This window comes from Hyla sarda, chromosome 9 (genome assembly GCF_029499605.1).
Source record: "Hyla sarda isolate aHylSar1 chromosome 9, aHylSar1.hap1, whole genome shotgun sequence".
In the NCBI taxonomy this organism is placed as follows: Eukaryota; Metazoa; Chordata; class Amphibia; order Anura; family Hylidae; genus Hyla; species Hyla sarda.
In genome coordinates this window covers 4,242,791-4,258,448 of record NC_079197.1, presented here as the reverse complement: position 1 = coordinate 4,258,448, position 15,658 = coordinate 4,242,791, and the positions used below count along the sequence as shown (strand labels likewise).

Here is a 15,658-nt window from a genome sequence, read left to right as displayed (position 1 = left end):
TATAAGAGGAGCGAATGATATCATCACATATGATGTAATATATAGAGGTTATATCAGTACTGGAGTGTTATAAGAGGAGCGGCTGATATCACATATGATGTAATATATAGAGGTTATATCAGTACTGGAGCGTTATAAGAGGAGCGGATGATATCATCACATATGATGTAATATATAGAGGTTATATCAGTACTGGAGCGTTATAAGAGGAGCGGCTGATATCATCACATATGATGTAATATATAGAGATTATATCAGTACTGGAGTGTTATAAGAGGAGCGGCTGATATCACATATGATGTAATATATAGAGGTTATATCAGTACTGGAGCGTTATAAGAGGAGCGGATGATATCATCACATATGATGTAATATATAGAGGTTATATCAGTACTGGAGCGTTATAAGAGGAGCGGCTGATATCATCACATATGATGTAATATATAGAGATTATATCAGTACTGGAGTGTTATAAGAGGAGCGGCTGATATCATCACATATGATGTAATATATAGAGATTATATCAGTACTGGAGCGTTATAAGTGGAGCGGCTGATATCAGTCACATATGATGTAATATATAGAGGTTATATCAGTACTGGAGCGTTATAAGAGGAGCGGATGATATCATCACATATGATGTAATATATAGAGGTTATATCAGTACTGGAGCGTTATAAGAGGAGCGGATGATATCATCACATATGATGTAATATATAGAGGTTATATCAGTACTGGAGTGTTATAAGAGGAGCGGCTGATATCATCACATATGATGTAATATATAGAGGTTATATCAGTATTGGAGCGTTATAAGAGGAGCGGCTGATATCACATATGATGTAATATATAGAGATTATATCAGTACTGGAGCGTTATAAGAGGAGCGGCTGATATCATCACATATGATGTAATATATAGAGATTATATCAGTACTGGAGCGTTATAAGAGGAGCGGATGATATCATCACATATGATGTAATATATAGAGATTATATCAGTACTGGAGCGTTATAAGAGGAGCGGCTGATATCATCACATATGATGTAATATATAGAGGTTATATCAGTACTGGAGCGTTATAAGAGGAGCGGCTGATATCAGTCACATATGATGTAATATATAGAGGTTATATCAGTACTGGAGCGTTATAAGAGGAGCGGCTGATATCACATATGATGTAATATATAGAGATTATATCAGTACTGGAGCATTATAAGAGGAGCGGCTGATATCATCACATATGATGTAATATATAGAGATTATATCAGTACTGGAGCGTTATAAGAGGAGCGGCTGATATCATCACATATGATGTAATATATAGAGATTATATCAGTACTGGAGCGTTATAAGAGGAGCGGCTGATATCACATATGATGTAATATATAGAGGTTATATCAGTATTGGAGCGTTATAAGAGGAGCGGCTGATATCACATATGATGTAATATATAGAGGTTATATCAGTACTGGAGCGTTATAAGAGGAGCGGATGATATCATCACATATGATGTAATATATAGAGGTTATATCAGTACTGGAGCGTTATAAGAGGAGCGGCTGATATCATCACATATGATGTAATATATAGAGGATATATCAGTACTGGAGCGTTATAAGAGGAGCGGCTGATATCGTCACATATGATGTAATATATAGAGGTTATATCAGTACTGGAGCGTTATATGAGGAGCGGCTGATATCACATATGATGTAATATATAGAGATTATATCAGTACTGGAGCGTTATAACAGGAGCGGATGATATCATCACATATGATGTAATATATAGAGATTATATCAGTACTGGAGCGTTATAAGAGGAGCGGCTGATATCACATATGATATAATATATAGAGATTATATCAGTACTGGAGCGTTATAAGAGGAGCGGCTGATATCATCACATATGATGTAATATATAGAGGTTATATCAGTACTGGAGCGTTATAAGAGGAGCGGCTGATATCATCACATATGATGTAATATATAGAGATTATATCAGTACTGGAGCGTTATAAGAGGAGCGGCTGATATCATCACATATGATGTAATATATAGAGGTTATATCAGTACTGGAGCGTTATAAGAGGAGCGGCTGATATCATCACATATGATGTAATATATAGAGATTATATCAGTACTGGAGCGTTATAAGAGGAGCGGCTGATATCAGTCACATATGATGTAATATATAGAGGTTATATCAGTACTGGAGCGTTATAAGAGGAGCGGCTGATATCATCACATATGATGTAATATATAGAGATTATATCAGTACTGGAGCGTTATAAGAGGAGCGGCTGATATCATCACATATGACGTAATATATAGAGGTTATATCAGTACTGGAGCGTTATAAGAGGAGCGGCTGATATCATCACATATGATGTAATATATAGAGATTATATCAGTACTGGAGCATTATAAGAGGAGCGGATGATATCACATATGTAATATATAGAGGTTATATCAGTACTGGAGCGTTATAAGAGGAGCGGCTGATATCAGTCACATATGATGTAATATATAGAGATTATATCAGTACTGGAGCGTTATAAGAGGAGCGGCTGATATCATCACATATGACGTAATATATAGAGGTTATATCAGTACTGGAGCGTTATAAGAGGAGCGGCTGATATCAGTCACATATGATGTAATATATAGAGGTTATATCAGTACTGGAGCGTTATAAGAGGAGCGGCTGATATCATCACATATGATGTAATATATAGAGGTTATATCAGTACTGGAGCGTTATAAGAGGAGCGGCTGATATCATCACATATGATGTAATATATAGAGGTTATATCAGTACTGGAGCGTTATAAGAGGAGCGGCTGATATCATCACATATGATGTAATATATAGAGATTATATCAGTACTGGAGCGTTATAAGAGGAGCGGCTGATATCATCACATATGATGTAATATATAGAGGTTATATCAGTACTGGAGCGTTATAAGAGGAGCGGCTGATATCACATATGATGTAATATATAGAGGTTATATCAGTACTGGAGCGTTATAAGAGGAGCGGCTGATATCATCACATATGATGTAATATATAGAGGTTATATCAGTACTGGAGCGTTATAAGAGGAGCGGATGATATCACATATGATGTAATATATAGAGGTTATATCAGTACTGGAGCGTTATAAGAGGAGCGGCTGATATCATCACATATGATGTAATATATAGAGATTATATCAGTACTGGAGCGTTATAAGAGGAGCGGCTGATATCACATATGATGTAATATATAGAGATTATATCAGTACTGGAGCGTTATAAGAGGAGCGGCTGATATCATCACATATGATGTAATATATAGAGATTATATCAGTACTGGAGCGTTATAAGAGGAGCGGCTGATATCATCACATATGATGTAATATATAGAGGTTATATCAGTACTGGAGCGTTATAAGAGGAGCGGCTGATATCATCACATATGATGTAATATATAGAGGTTATATCAGTACTGGAGCGTTATAAGAGGAGCGGATGATATCACATATGATGTAATATATAGAGGTTATATCAGTACTGGAGCGTTATAAGAGGAGCGGCTGATATCATCACATATGATGTAATATATAGAGATTATATCAGTACTGGAGCGTTATAAGAGGAGCGGCTGATATCACATATGATGTAATATATAGAGATTATATCAGTACTGGAGCGTTATAAGAGGAGCGGCTGATATCATCACATATGATGTAATATATAGAGATTATATCAGTACTGGAGCGTTATAAGAGGAGCGGCTGATATCATCACATATGATGTAATATATAGAGGTTATATCAGTACTGGAGCGTTATGAGCGGCTCTTGGAGTACAGTCTGATCACTCATTATGTTCTTCTCTCCATATTCCTGGATAATGTGGTCTTTGCCTTTTTCATCTTTCCGTTGCTCCCCCCCCCCCCCCCCCATAGACTTTTATAGGAGGAGACGTATAACCTGCAGCTGTTCCTGTCTTCACTTCCTCCCGTCCGTCACTCAGTCCTGGGCATTGTAGACCTCACAATAACCCGTGCCCTGCGCCGGACATTGTAATTCCTGTAGACTCTCCCATGGAGGGGGGCACCGCCCTCCTAGTGATACGGAAACGTCATAGAAAAGTGTTTTCCAACCAGGGTGACTCCAACTGTATCAAAACTACAACTCCCAGCATGCCCGGACAAGCATTGCATCAATGCATTTCATTTCTGTAACTGGGTCATGTTATCACCAATACGACCCACATAAAATCAGTGCTTGATGCTGTGTTTCTCAACCAGGGTGTTTCCAGCTGTTGCAAAACTACAACTCCCAGCATGTCCGGACAGCCAACGGCTGTCCTGACAGGCTGGGAATTGTAGTTTTGCAATAGCTGGAGGACCACAGCTTGGAGACCTCTGCCCAAACCCTAGTAGTTTCAAACCAGAGGGCCTCCAGCTGTTGCACAACTGCCAGCATGCCCAGATGGCTGTTGCAGCAATATATAATATTTCTGTACCTGGGTCATGTGATCTCCAGTCTGATCAGGCTGTCTGGGCAAGGTGGAAGTTGTAGTTTTGCAACAGCTGGGGCGGCCCAGTTTAGTGACCCCTGCCCTATACTCTAGATGTTTCCAACCAGGGTGTCTCCAGTTGTTGCAAAACTACAACTCAAAGCATTCCCAGACAGCTGTTGCATCAAGGCAATGTAATTTCTGTAACTGGGTCATGTGTTTACTAGGCTTACTGCAGAAAATCAGTGCTTAATGCCGTGTCTTCTAACCAGGGTGCCTCCCAAGTGTTGCAAAACTGCAACTCCCAGCATGCCCGGACAGCGATTGCATCATTGCATTTCATTTCTGTAACTGGGTTATGTGATCACCACTTTGGCCCATTGAAAATCACAGCACTTAAATGCAGTGTTTGACGATCCAGGGTGCCTCCAGCTGTTGCAAAACTGTATGCACACTGGTGTACACTGCTCAAAAAAATAAAGGTAACACTGCGATAACACAGATCTGAATGAATGAACTAATCGTATGAGATACTTTCCTCTTTACATAGTTGAATGTGACAACAAAATCACCAAAAATTATCAATGGAAATCATTAACCCCTGGAGGTCTGGATATGGAGTCACTCAAAATCACAGAGGAAAACCCCACTACAGGCTGATCCAACTTTATGTAATGTCCTTAATACAAGTCCCAATGAGGCTCAGTAGTGTGTGTGGCCTCCACGTGCCCGTATGACCTCCCTACAACACCTGGGCATGATCCTGATGAGGTGGGGGATGGTCTCCTGAGGGATGTCCTCCCAGACCTGGACTAAAGCATCCGCCAACTCCTGGACAGTCTGTGGTGGATGGAGCGAGACGTCCCAGATGTGCTCAATCGGATTCAGGGGAACGGGCGGCCAGTCCATAGCATCAATGCCTTCCTCTTGCAGGAACTGCTGACACACTCCAGCCACATGAGGTCTAGAATTGTTTTGTATTAGGAGGAACCCAACCGCACCAGCATATGGTCTCACAAGGGGTCTGAGGATCTCATCTCGGTACCTAATGGCAGTCAGGCTACCTCTGGCAAGCACATGGAGGGCTGTGCGGCCCCCCCAAAGAAATGCCACACCACACCATAACTGACTCACCACTAAACCGGTCATGCTGGAGGATGTTGCAGGCAGCAGAACGTCCTCCACAGCGTCTCCAGACTGTCACATGTGCTCAGTGTGAACCTGCTTTCATCTGTGAAGAGCACAGGGCGCCAGTGGTGAATTTGCCAATCTTGGTGTTCTCTGGCAAATGCCAAACGTCCTGCACGGTGTTGGGCTGTAAGCACAACCCCCACCTGTGGGCATCGGGCCCTCATACCACCCTCATGGAGTCTGTTTCTGACCGTTTGAGTGGACACATGCACATTTGTGGCCTGCTGGAGGTCATTTTGCAGGGCTCTGGCAGTGCTCCTCCTGCTTCTCCTTGCACAAAGGTGGAGGTAGCGGTCCTGCTGCTGGGTTGTTGCCCTTCTACGGCCTCCTCCACGTCTCCTGATGTACTGGTCTTTCTCCTGGCAGTGCCTCCATGTTCTGGACACTACGCTGACAGACACAGCAAACCTTCTTGCCACAGCTCGCATTGATGTGCCATCCTGAATGAGCTGCACTACCTGAGCCTCTTGTGTGGGTTGTAGACTCCGTCTCATGCTACCACTAGAGTGAAAGCACCGCCAGCATTCAAAAGTGACCAAAACATCAGCCAGGAAGCATAGGAACTGAGAAGTGGTCTGTGGTCACCACCTGCAGAACCACTCCTTTATTGGGGTTGTCTTGCTAATTGCCTATAATTTCCACGTGTTGTCTGTTCCATGTGAAATTGATTATCAATCAGTGTTCTTCCTGAGTGGACAGTGGGATCTCACACAAGTGTCAGTGACTTGGAGTTACATTGTGTGGTTTATGTGTCACTTTTATGTTTTTTGAGCAGTGTATGTGCAACTTGTGGGTGCCCAGCTGTTTCAAGACTACAACTCCCATAATGCCCTGGGGGGGGGGAGAGTGAAATAGTTTCCAATTTTACAATTTCTCCGTTTCCCCTGTCCCACAGTGATGACGTACATGCGTTTCGTGGAGGATTATTCCGAGCCGCAGCCGTCCGTGTTCTACCAGACGCCGCAGAACGAGCACATCTACCAGCAGAAGAACAAGCACCTGCGCGAGGTCTACGGCTTCAACGACTCCTTCAGCGGCCCGGAAGCCGGTGGTGTGGAGCGAGCCCCGCCCCCTGCCCTACCCCCGAAACAGAGGCAGCTGGTAAGAACAGCACTATATGGGGGTAACGCTCTCCGCTGCAGCGCTGCACACTGTGCTTCATTATATCAGGGTCTTAGCTGAACCCATAGTCATGGACTCCTGATCCCCTACTGAAGGGGACCCCATAACCTCAATGTACCCCTTAAATTATCCTGTAATAGGACACTGTGGATTGCAGCTTCTATGCCTTTTTAGGGGTACTCCGCTGCCCCCGCATTCGGAACATTACGTTCCGAATGCTTTGGAGCAGGGGCGGTTGGGTCATGATGTCTCGGCCACGCCTCTCGTGATGTCACGCCACGCCCCCTCAATGCAAGTCTAGGGGAGGGGGCCCCCTCCCATAGACTTGCATTGAGGGGCGTGGTGTGACATCACGAGGGGCGTGGCTGTGATGTCATGACCCCGCCGCCTGCACTAGGTACTGCACAGAGATCGCCAGGGATTCAGTGGTGGAACCCCCCACCCCCTATCCAAAGACACTTAGGATAGAAGATAGCTCAGGATGGATTGGCCCAGCAGTTCACATGTTCCTGGCAGCGGTCGGGATCGGGGAGGACACCGGTCGCAGCTCATTAACCCTCTTGTTGAGTGTATTCTGCTAGACATTGTTGTAATACCGCACATAAATGGGGGGGGAGGGGCCTGTTTTTTGGGAAGGGAAAATAAAGCAGCCATGTTTTTCTAATGCTGGACGACCCCTAGAAGTTCCTGCTGCATTCACTTGGGGGACAGGGAACCTCTGATCTTTAGGGTCGATGGGTGTCCCTGCAGTGGGGACTGATGGTTGTCCCTTATTCTGAGGAAAGGGAAGAACTTTTAAAGTTTTACATAAACCCCACAAGCAGAGGCCGTTTAACCACATGTACCTCCATATTGGTTATAGACTGGAGTTATGTCCCCAGGGTAGGGGGCGCTGTGTAGTCATATCATTGGTCAGTGTAGGGGGAGCTGTGTAGTCATATCAGTCACTGGTGAGTGTAGGGGGCGCCGTGTAGTCATGTTCAGTGTAAGGGGCGCTGTGTAGTCATATCATCAGTCATTGGTCAGTGTAGGGGGCGCTGTGTAGTCATGTTCAGTGTAGGGGGCGCTGTGTAGTCATGTTCAGTGTAGGGGGCGCTGTGTAGTCATATCATCAGTCATTGGACAGTGTAGGGGGCGCTGTGTAGTCATGTTCAGTGTAGGGGGCGCTGTGTAGTCATATCATCAGTCATTGGACAGTGTAGGGGGCGCTGTGTGGTCATAGGTCAGTATATGGGGCGCTGTGTGGTCATAGGTCAGTATAGGGGGCGCTGTGTAGTCATGTTCAGTATAGGGGGCGCTGTGTAGTCATGTTCAGTGTAGGGGGCGCTGTGTAGTCATTGGTCAGTATAGGGGGCGCTGTGTGGTCATTGGTCAGTATAGGGGGTGCTGTGTAGTCATGTTCAGTATAGGGGGCGCTGTGTAGTCATGTTCAGTATAGGGGGCGCTGTGTAGTCGTGTTCAGTATAGGGGGCGCTGTGTAGTCATTGGTCAGTATAGGGGGCGCTGTGTAGTCATTGGTCAGTATAGGGGGCGCTGTGTGGTCATTGGTCAGTATAGGGGGCGCTGTGTAGTCATGTTCAGTATAGGGGGCGCTGTGTAGTCGTGTTCAGTATAGGGGGCGCTGTGTAGTCATTGGTCAGTATAGGGGGCGCTGTGTGGTCATTGGTCAGTATAGGGGGCGCTGTGTGGTCATTGGTCAGTATAGGGGGCGCTGTGTAGTCATGTTCAGTATAGGGGGCGCTGTGTAGTCATCGGTCAGTATAGGGGGCGCTGTGTAGTCATGTTCAGTATAGGGGGGCACTGTGTGGTCATTGGTCAGTATAGGGGGCGCTGTGTAGTCATGTTCAGTATAGGGGGCGCTGTGTAGTCATGTTCAGTATAGGGGGCGCTGTGTAGTCATTGGTCAGTATAGGGGGCGCTGTGTGGTCATTGGTCAGTATAGGGGGCGCTGTGTAATCATTGGTCAGTATAGGGGGCGCTGTGTAGTCATTGGTCAGTATAGGGGGCGCTGTGTAGTCATTGGTCAGTATAGGGGGTGCTGTGTGGTCATTGGTCAGTATAGGGGGCGCTGTGTGGTCATTGGTCAGTGTAGGGGGCGCTGTGTAGTCATTGGTCAGTATAGGGGGCGCTGTGTAGTATAGGGGGCGCTGTGTAGCAGTCAGGCCTGTGATGTCTCCTGGGATCTCTCTTATCCCCCTCCTCTCTGTATGTCGTCTTCTTCTTCTTCTTCTTCCAGCAGGCCTCCTCCTTTGCTGCTTCTTCCTTCTCCTCTGTCTCGTACTGTACACAGCCAACCAAAGGGGTCTTCGCACCCGAGGACGGGGGCCACCCTCAGGGCATCAGTCTGTCCGTCTCTAACTGCTTTCTGAGCCGCCATGGCTCCTTCCCTGTGCCTTCGGTGAGTGTCTCCGCTTCATTGTCTCCGCTTCATTGCCTCCTCCTCTGCTGTGGATGTGAGAACTAGAGCCGTAGTTAGTTATGTAGCATCACTAGAGCCTGTGTGTACTTGGGCCTATATATAGGTCTAGACCAGTGTTCCCCAACCAGGGTGCCTCCAGCTGTTGCAAAACTACAACTCCCAGCATGTCCGGACAGCCAACGGCTGTCCGGGCATGCTGGGAGTTGTAGTTTTGCAACAGCTGGAGGCACCCTGGTTGGGGAACAGTGCCCTAACCAAAAACTTAAATGGGCACTGTCACTTTAAACAATCTTTTACTATAACTCTGCAACATGTGAAAAGTTTTGACCAGACAAACTTACGATTAAAGTCCATGGGTCCGGGTCCAAGCCGCACGTCGCTCTTCTCCCGGCTCATTCTCGGTCAGAGAATTTCAGAAAAAAAATTTCTGCTTGGAAATTCCCCAAAAATTTACTGCACATTGAATTAAATGGGAATTCCGACCCCCATTACCCAACCCCCCCCTAACCCTAGTGTATCAGATTCTCTTGAGACCAGGTGACCATGAAGTGATTCCCTCCTGTGTACATTGTAAGTCTCTAAGGCTATGTTCTCACGGCTGGATTCTGCAGATTTTCCGTCATGTGAACATGGCCTAAAGATGATGCATGACTTGGGATCGCAGGCTGCACCGCGTTCTCAGCCGCCTCAACCCCCCCCCCCCCCCCCGTGTGGTCGGAGCGTTCAGTCTTCTCTCACCTGTTCTTACCCCAGAGGGATCACAGGGATCAGTTTTCACTCCTCCGGAGGCTGTTCTGGTCTTACAGCGCCCCCGGTGGATACAGTGGAGAGAAACGCCATGTGGACCATATGGAAAGGAGATTATTTTGTAGGGAGGGGGAGCGGCTGCAGCTTCCTACTGTGCGAGCGCATAGCTGGGATTCCGCAGGCAGACTGCGGCATGCAAGAATCCCGGGAAGGAAGGAAGGAGGAGGGGATGTGTGAAGGGAAGGAACAGGGCGGCCGGAGAATGGGGGGCACAGAGAGCCCAGGGCATGAGGGCAGATCATCACAGAATGGGGGGGGGCACAGAGAGCCCAGGGCATGAGGGCAGATCATCACAGAATAAGGGGGCACAGAGCCCAGGGCATGAGGGCAGATCATCACAGAATGGGGGGGGGGGGGGGGCACAGAGCCCAGGGCATGAGGGCAGATCACAGAATAAGGGGGCACAGAGAGCCCAGGGCATGAGGGCAGATCATCACAGAATGGGGGGGGCACAGAGAGCCCAGGGCAGGAGGGCAGATCACAGAATAAGGGGGCACAGAGCCCAGGGCATGAGGGCAGATCATCACAGAATGGGGGGGCACAGAGAGCCCAGGGCATGAGGGCAGATCACAGAATAAGTGGGCACAGAGAGCCCAGGGCATGAGGGCAGATCATCACAGAATAAGGGGGCACAGAGAGCCCAGGGCATGAGGGCAGATCATCACAAAATAGGGGGGCACAGAGAGCCAAGGGCATGAGGGCAGATCATCACAGAATGGGGGGGGCACAGAGCCCAGGGCATGAGGGCAGATCATCACAGAATGGGGGGGGCACAGAGCCCAGGGCATGAGGGCAGATCATCACAGAATAAGGGGGCACAGAGAGCCCAGGGCAGGAGGGCAGATCATCACAGAATAAGGGGGCACAGAGAGCCCAGGGCATGAGGTCAGATCATCACAGAATAAGGGGGCACAGAGAGCCCAGGGCATGAGGGCAGATCACAGAATAAGGGGGCACAGAGAGCCCAGGGCAGGAGGGCAGATCATCACAGAATAAGGGGGCACAGAGAGCCCAGGGCATGAGAGCAGATCATCACAGAATAAGGGGGCACAGAGAGCCCAGGGCATGAGAGCAGATCATCACAGAATAAGGGGGCACAGAGAGCCCAGGGCATGAGGGCAGATCACAGAATAAGGGGGCACAGAGAGCCCAGGGCATGAGGGCAGATCACAGAATAAGGGGGCACAGAGATAATCACATAATGGGGCACAGAGAGAGCTTATCTTATTGGGGAAGAGGTGGAATCAATACCGTAAAAATGGCGCAGGAGGATCAGATTACTATTTTAGTACCCCCTTCTAATCCTCCTGTGCCATTTTTGATTCCCCTCTCTGATCCCCCCCCCCCCTGTGTCATTTTAAGTGACCCCCTTCCCCCACCCCTGATACCCCTGTGCCATTTCAATCTCCCCCTCTGATCCTCTTGTGCCATATTACGGTAAGTGATCCCCCTCCTCCCACCCCTGTGCCAATGGATTATTTACAGTAGTTTCTCCCTACCCTATTTTTGGTGGGGGAGGCATTTTTTTGGGGGTGTGTCTTATTTTATTTCATTTTTTTTTTTGGGGGGGGGGGTGTCTTATTTATTTATTTGGTGTGGGTCTTATATTCTGCACAGATTGAAAAGGCACAATAGGCCTTATTTTTGGGGAATGCTGGTACCAAGTGTGCGGAGCCGCTTAGTTGGGATTTCCGAGGCTACAGATGCTGCAGAGTTGATGCGGGGAATGTACGCCCTGCAGGTAGAAGCGCATAGATAGCGATTACCTAATGTTATGATAGGAATCACGGGAGGCGGGGACCCGGCTGCGGGCGGTCTCTCCTTACCCCGCAGGCGCTGTCTGCATTCATAGCGGCAGCGATGACAGATGGCGGTGTAATGTGCCGCGGGCGGCCGCGTCATCCACTTCTTTGCAATGCACGGCCAGGAGTGACGCTTCATATTCTGCAGATAAGAAATAAGAACCATCCTACAACTTCTGTGAAGCCGATAATGTCCATCGGGGGGAGGGGGGAGATGCAGCTGCAGTTTGTCTTCTTGCTTTCTGAGATGCTTCATGTTATAACAGGACAGGAAGGTTGTGGGGGGGTCTCTGCCAACATAAGGGGTAAGAGCCCATTCACGCTCAGTCAGGTGTTTCGTTTCTGTGTGTCAGTCTCTCAGGGACCGTATTCTGGATGCAGGAAGTTCAGGGACTAAACCTGCTTTTTACACTAATCTGCTTTTCTTTTTACCTTCTCTGTCTCTTTCCTTGTTCCCCTTTAACCCTCTCCTCCCCCCTCCACAGTATAAATCTGTGTTCCGCTCCTACTCCCAGGATTTTGCCCCCCACAGTCAGGCGCCTGCCCTCCCCCTGCTGAATCCCGCCATCTTTTACTCTTCCCGCTTCACCCAGGTCCTCCCGGACTCCATGCCCGCTCCTCCAGCCCCTCTCTGCCCTCCCTTACCCTCCTCTCAGGGTGGCAGCTCCTGCGGGACCCCTCCTGCCTGCCTTCCTTTTGAGCCTCCTTTCTCCAGCTCTCTGCAGACATCAGCGGTGAGAACGGGAGGCGGGGGATGGGATGGGGGGTTCGGCCGGATGGGTTCATGTGTTTTGGGGGGGGGGGATATGTTTGTGGCTGGCGAACCTGCTTCTGTCTCATCACCCCCATGCTGCACCGCTGCTGCCGCTTTCATCGTCTCCATTGCTTATGTCTGTGCCCGGCCGTCTCGTTGCCTTCATATAACAACCATGTGCAATAGATGGGAGGATCTATGGACATCGTGTTCCACCAATCTCTGCACCGGAGTATTGTGGATACAAGGACACCCCACAATACCCCTACATGTGGCACCCCACAATACCCCTACATGTGGCACCCCACAATACCCCTACATGTGGCACCCCACAATACCCCTACATGTGGCACCCCACAATACCCCTACATGTGGCACCCCACAATACCCCTACATGTGGCACCCCACAATACCCCTACATGTGACACCCCACAATACCCCTACATGTGACACCCCACAATACCCCTACATGTGACACCCCACAATACCCCTACATGTGACACCCCACAATACCCCTACATGTGACACCCCTCAATACCCCTACATGTGACACCCCTCAATACCCCTACATGTGACACCCCACAATACCCCTACATGTGACACCCCACAATACCCCTACATGTGACACCCCACAATACCCCTACATGTGACACCCCTCAATACCCCTACATGTGACACCCCTCAATACCCCTACATGTGACACCCCTCAATACCCCTACATGTGGCACCCCACAATACCCCTACATGTGGCACCCCACAATACCCCTACATGTGACACTCCTCAATACCCCTACATGTGACACCCCTCAATACCCCTACATGTGACACCCCACAATACCCCTACATGTGACACCCCACAATACCCCTACATGTGACACCCCTCAATACCCCTACATGTGACACCCCTCAATACCCCTACATGTGACACCCCTCAATACCCCTACATGTGACACCCCTCAATACCCCTACATGTGGCACCCCACAATACCCCTACATGTGGCACCCCACAATACCCCTACATGTGGCACCCCACAATACCCCTACATGTGGCACCCCACAATACCCCTACATGTGGCACCCCTCAATACCCCTACATGTGGCACCCCACAATACCCCTACATGTGGCACCCCACAATACCCCTACATGTGGCACCCCACAATACCCCTACATGTGGCACCCCACAATACCCCTACATGTGGCACCCCACAATACCCCTACATGTGACACCCCTCAATACCCCTACATGTGACACTCCACAATACCCCTACATGTGACACCCCACAATACCCCTACATGTGACACCCCACAATACCCCTACATGTGACACCCCACAGCTGTGCATATGCTTTTCATCCGTATCCTCAGGCCGTCTTTGCTAGGTGTGCAGTGTATCCAGAAAGCTCCTTTATGTCCTGGGGGAGGCAAATATAATACAATGGGAATCGGTATATTCCAGCTGCAGCACCATGGAATAGATAATACCTTCAGGTGTATACATCAAATTATCTATACGCTTACGCAGTTTGTGCCACACTCGGTCTTCATGGCCTGAACTGCGTAAGCGCATTAGGGATTTGAATAATGCATCAGCAGCATATGAGTCTCCTCTTGCCCATGGAGACAAATAAGAGACCAACATTTACTTATTTTTACCGAAAGTAGCAGACAGTTGTACTAATGGGTTAAACAGAGCATGAAGAGGCACTTGTAGCCTGTGGTGCTGTCATTTTTATAGATATTTGCTGGGTAGTTCTTGGATTTGTTGATTTGCAGGATGCATCACCGGTGCTATGAGTCCATTGACAGTTAGTTAGGTCTGAACCACTATATTGCAGCATTATGGATATACAGTCATGGCCGTAAATGTTGGCACCCCTGACATTTTTCTAGAAAATGAAGGATTTCTCACAGGAAAGGATTGCAGTAACACAGGTTTTGCTATACACATGTTTATTCCCTTTGTGTGTATTGGAACTAAACCAAAAAAGGAGGAAAAAAAGCAAATTGGACATAATGTCACCAAACTAAATCTCCAGGTTACAAGTCCATGTCCAGAGATCTAGATTTGCCTTTGTCCACAGTGCGCAACATTATCAAGAAGTTTGCAACCCATTGCACTAATCTCCTTGGGCGAGGATGGAAGAGAAAAATTGATGAAAGGTGTCAACACAGGATAGTCCGGATGGTGGATAAGCAGCCCCAAACAAGTTCCAAAGATATTCAAGCTGTCCTGCAGGCTCAGAGAGTATCAGTGTCAGCGCGAACTGTCCATCCACATTTAAATGAAATGAAACGCTATGGAGGAGACCCAGGAGGACCCCACTATGGAGGAGACCCAGGAGGACCCCACTATGGAGGAGACCCAGGAGGACCCCACTATGGAGGAGACCCAGGAGGACCCCACTATGGAGGAGACCCAGGAGGACCACACTGCTGACACAGTGACAGAAAAAAGCAAGACTACATTTTACCAAAATGAACTTGAGTAACCAAAACCCTTCTGGGAAAACGTCTTGTGGACAGATGAGACCAAGATAGAGCTTTTTGGTAAAGCCCATCATTCTACTGTTTACCGAAAACGGAATGAGGCCTACAAAGAAAAGAACACAGAACCTACAGTGACATATGGGGGAGGTCAGTGATGTTTTGGGTTGTTTTGCTGCCTCTGGCACTGGGGGTCTTGAATGTGTACAAGACATCATGAAATCTGAGGATTACCAATGGATTTTGGGTCGCACTGTACAGCCCAGTGTCAGAAAGCTGGGTTTGTGTCCGAGATCTTGGGTCTTCCAGCAGGACAATGACCCCAAACATACGTCAAAAAGCCCCAGAAATGGATGACAACAAAGCGCTGGAGAGTTCTGAAGTGTCAGCAATGAGTCCAGATCTAAATCCCATTGATCACCTGTGGAGAGATCTTATAATTACTGTTGGGAAAAGGCGCCTTCCAATAAGAGACCGGGAGCAGTTTGTAAAGGAAGAGTCCAACATTCCGGCTGAGAGGTGTAAGAAGCTTATTGATGCTTATAGGAAGAGTGGTCCAACATTCC

At 47.9% G+C, this 15,658-nt stretch overlaps 1 protein-coding gene across 1 annotated transcript in view; it reads left to right on the top strand.

The window, feature by feature from the left end:
• RAPGEF1 (Rap guanine nucleotide exchange factor 1) overlaps positions 1–15,658 on the top strand; it is a gene marked incomplete at its 5' end in the record, with an annotated part of 50,607 nt that overhangs the window by 12,260 nt on the left and 22,689 nt on the right. Inside the window, 3 exon segments of the mRNA XM_056538576.1 lie at positions 6,599–6,804; positions 9,062–9,223; positions 12,339–12,587. Coding sequence (XP_056394551.1) covers positions 6,599–6,804; positions 9,062–9,223; positions 12,339–12,587 — 617 coding nt within the window.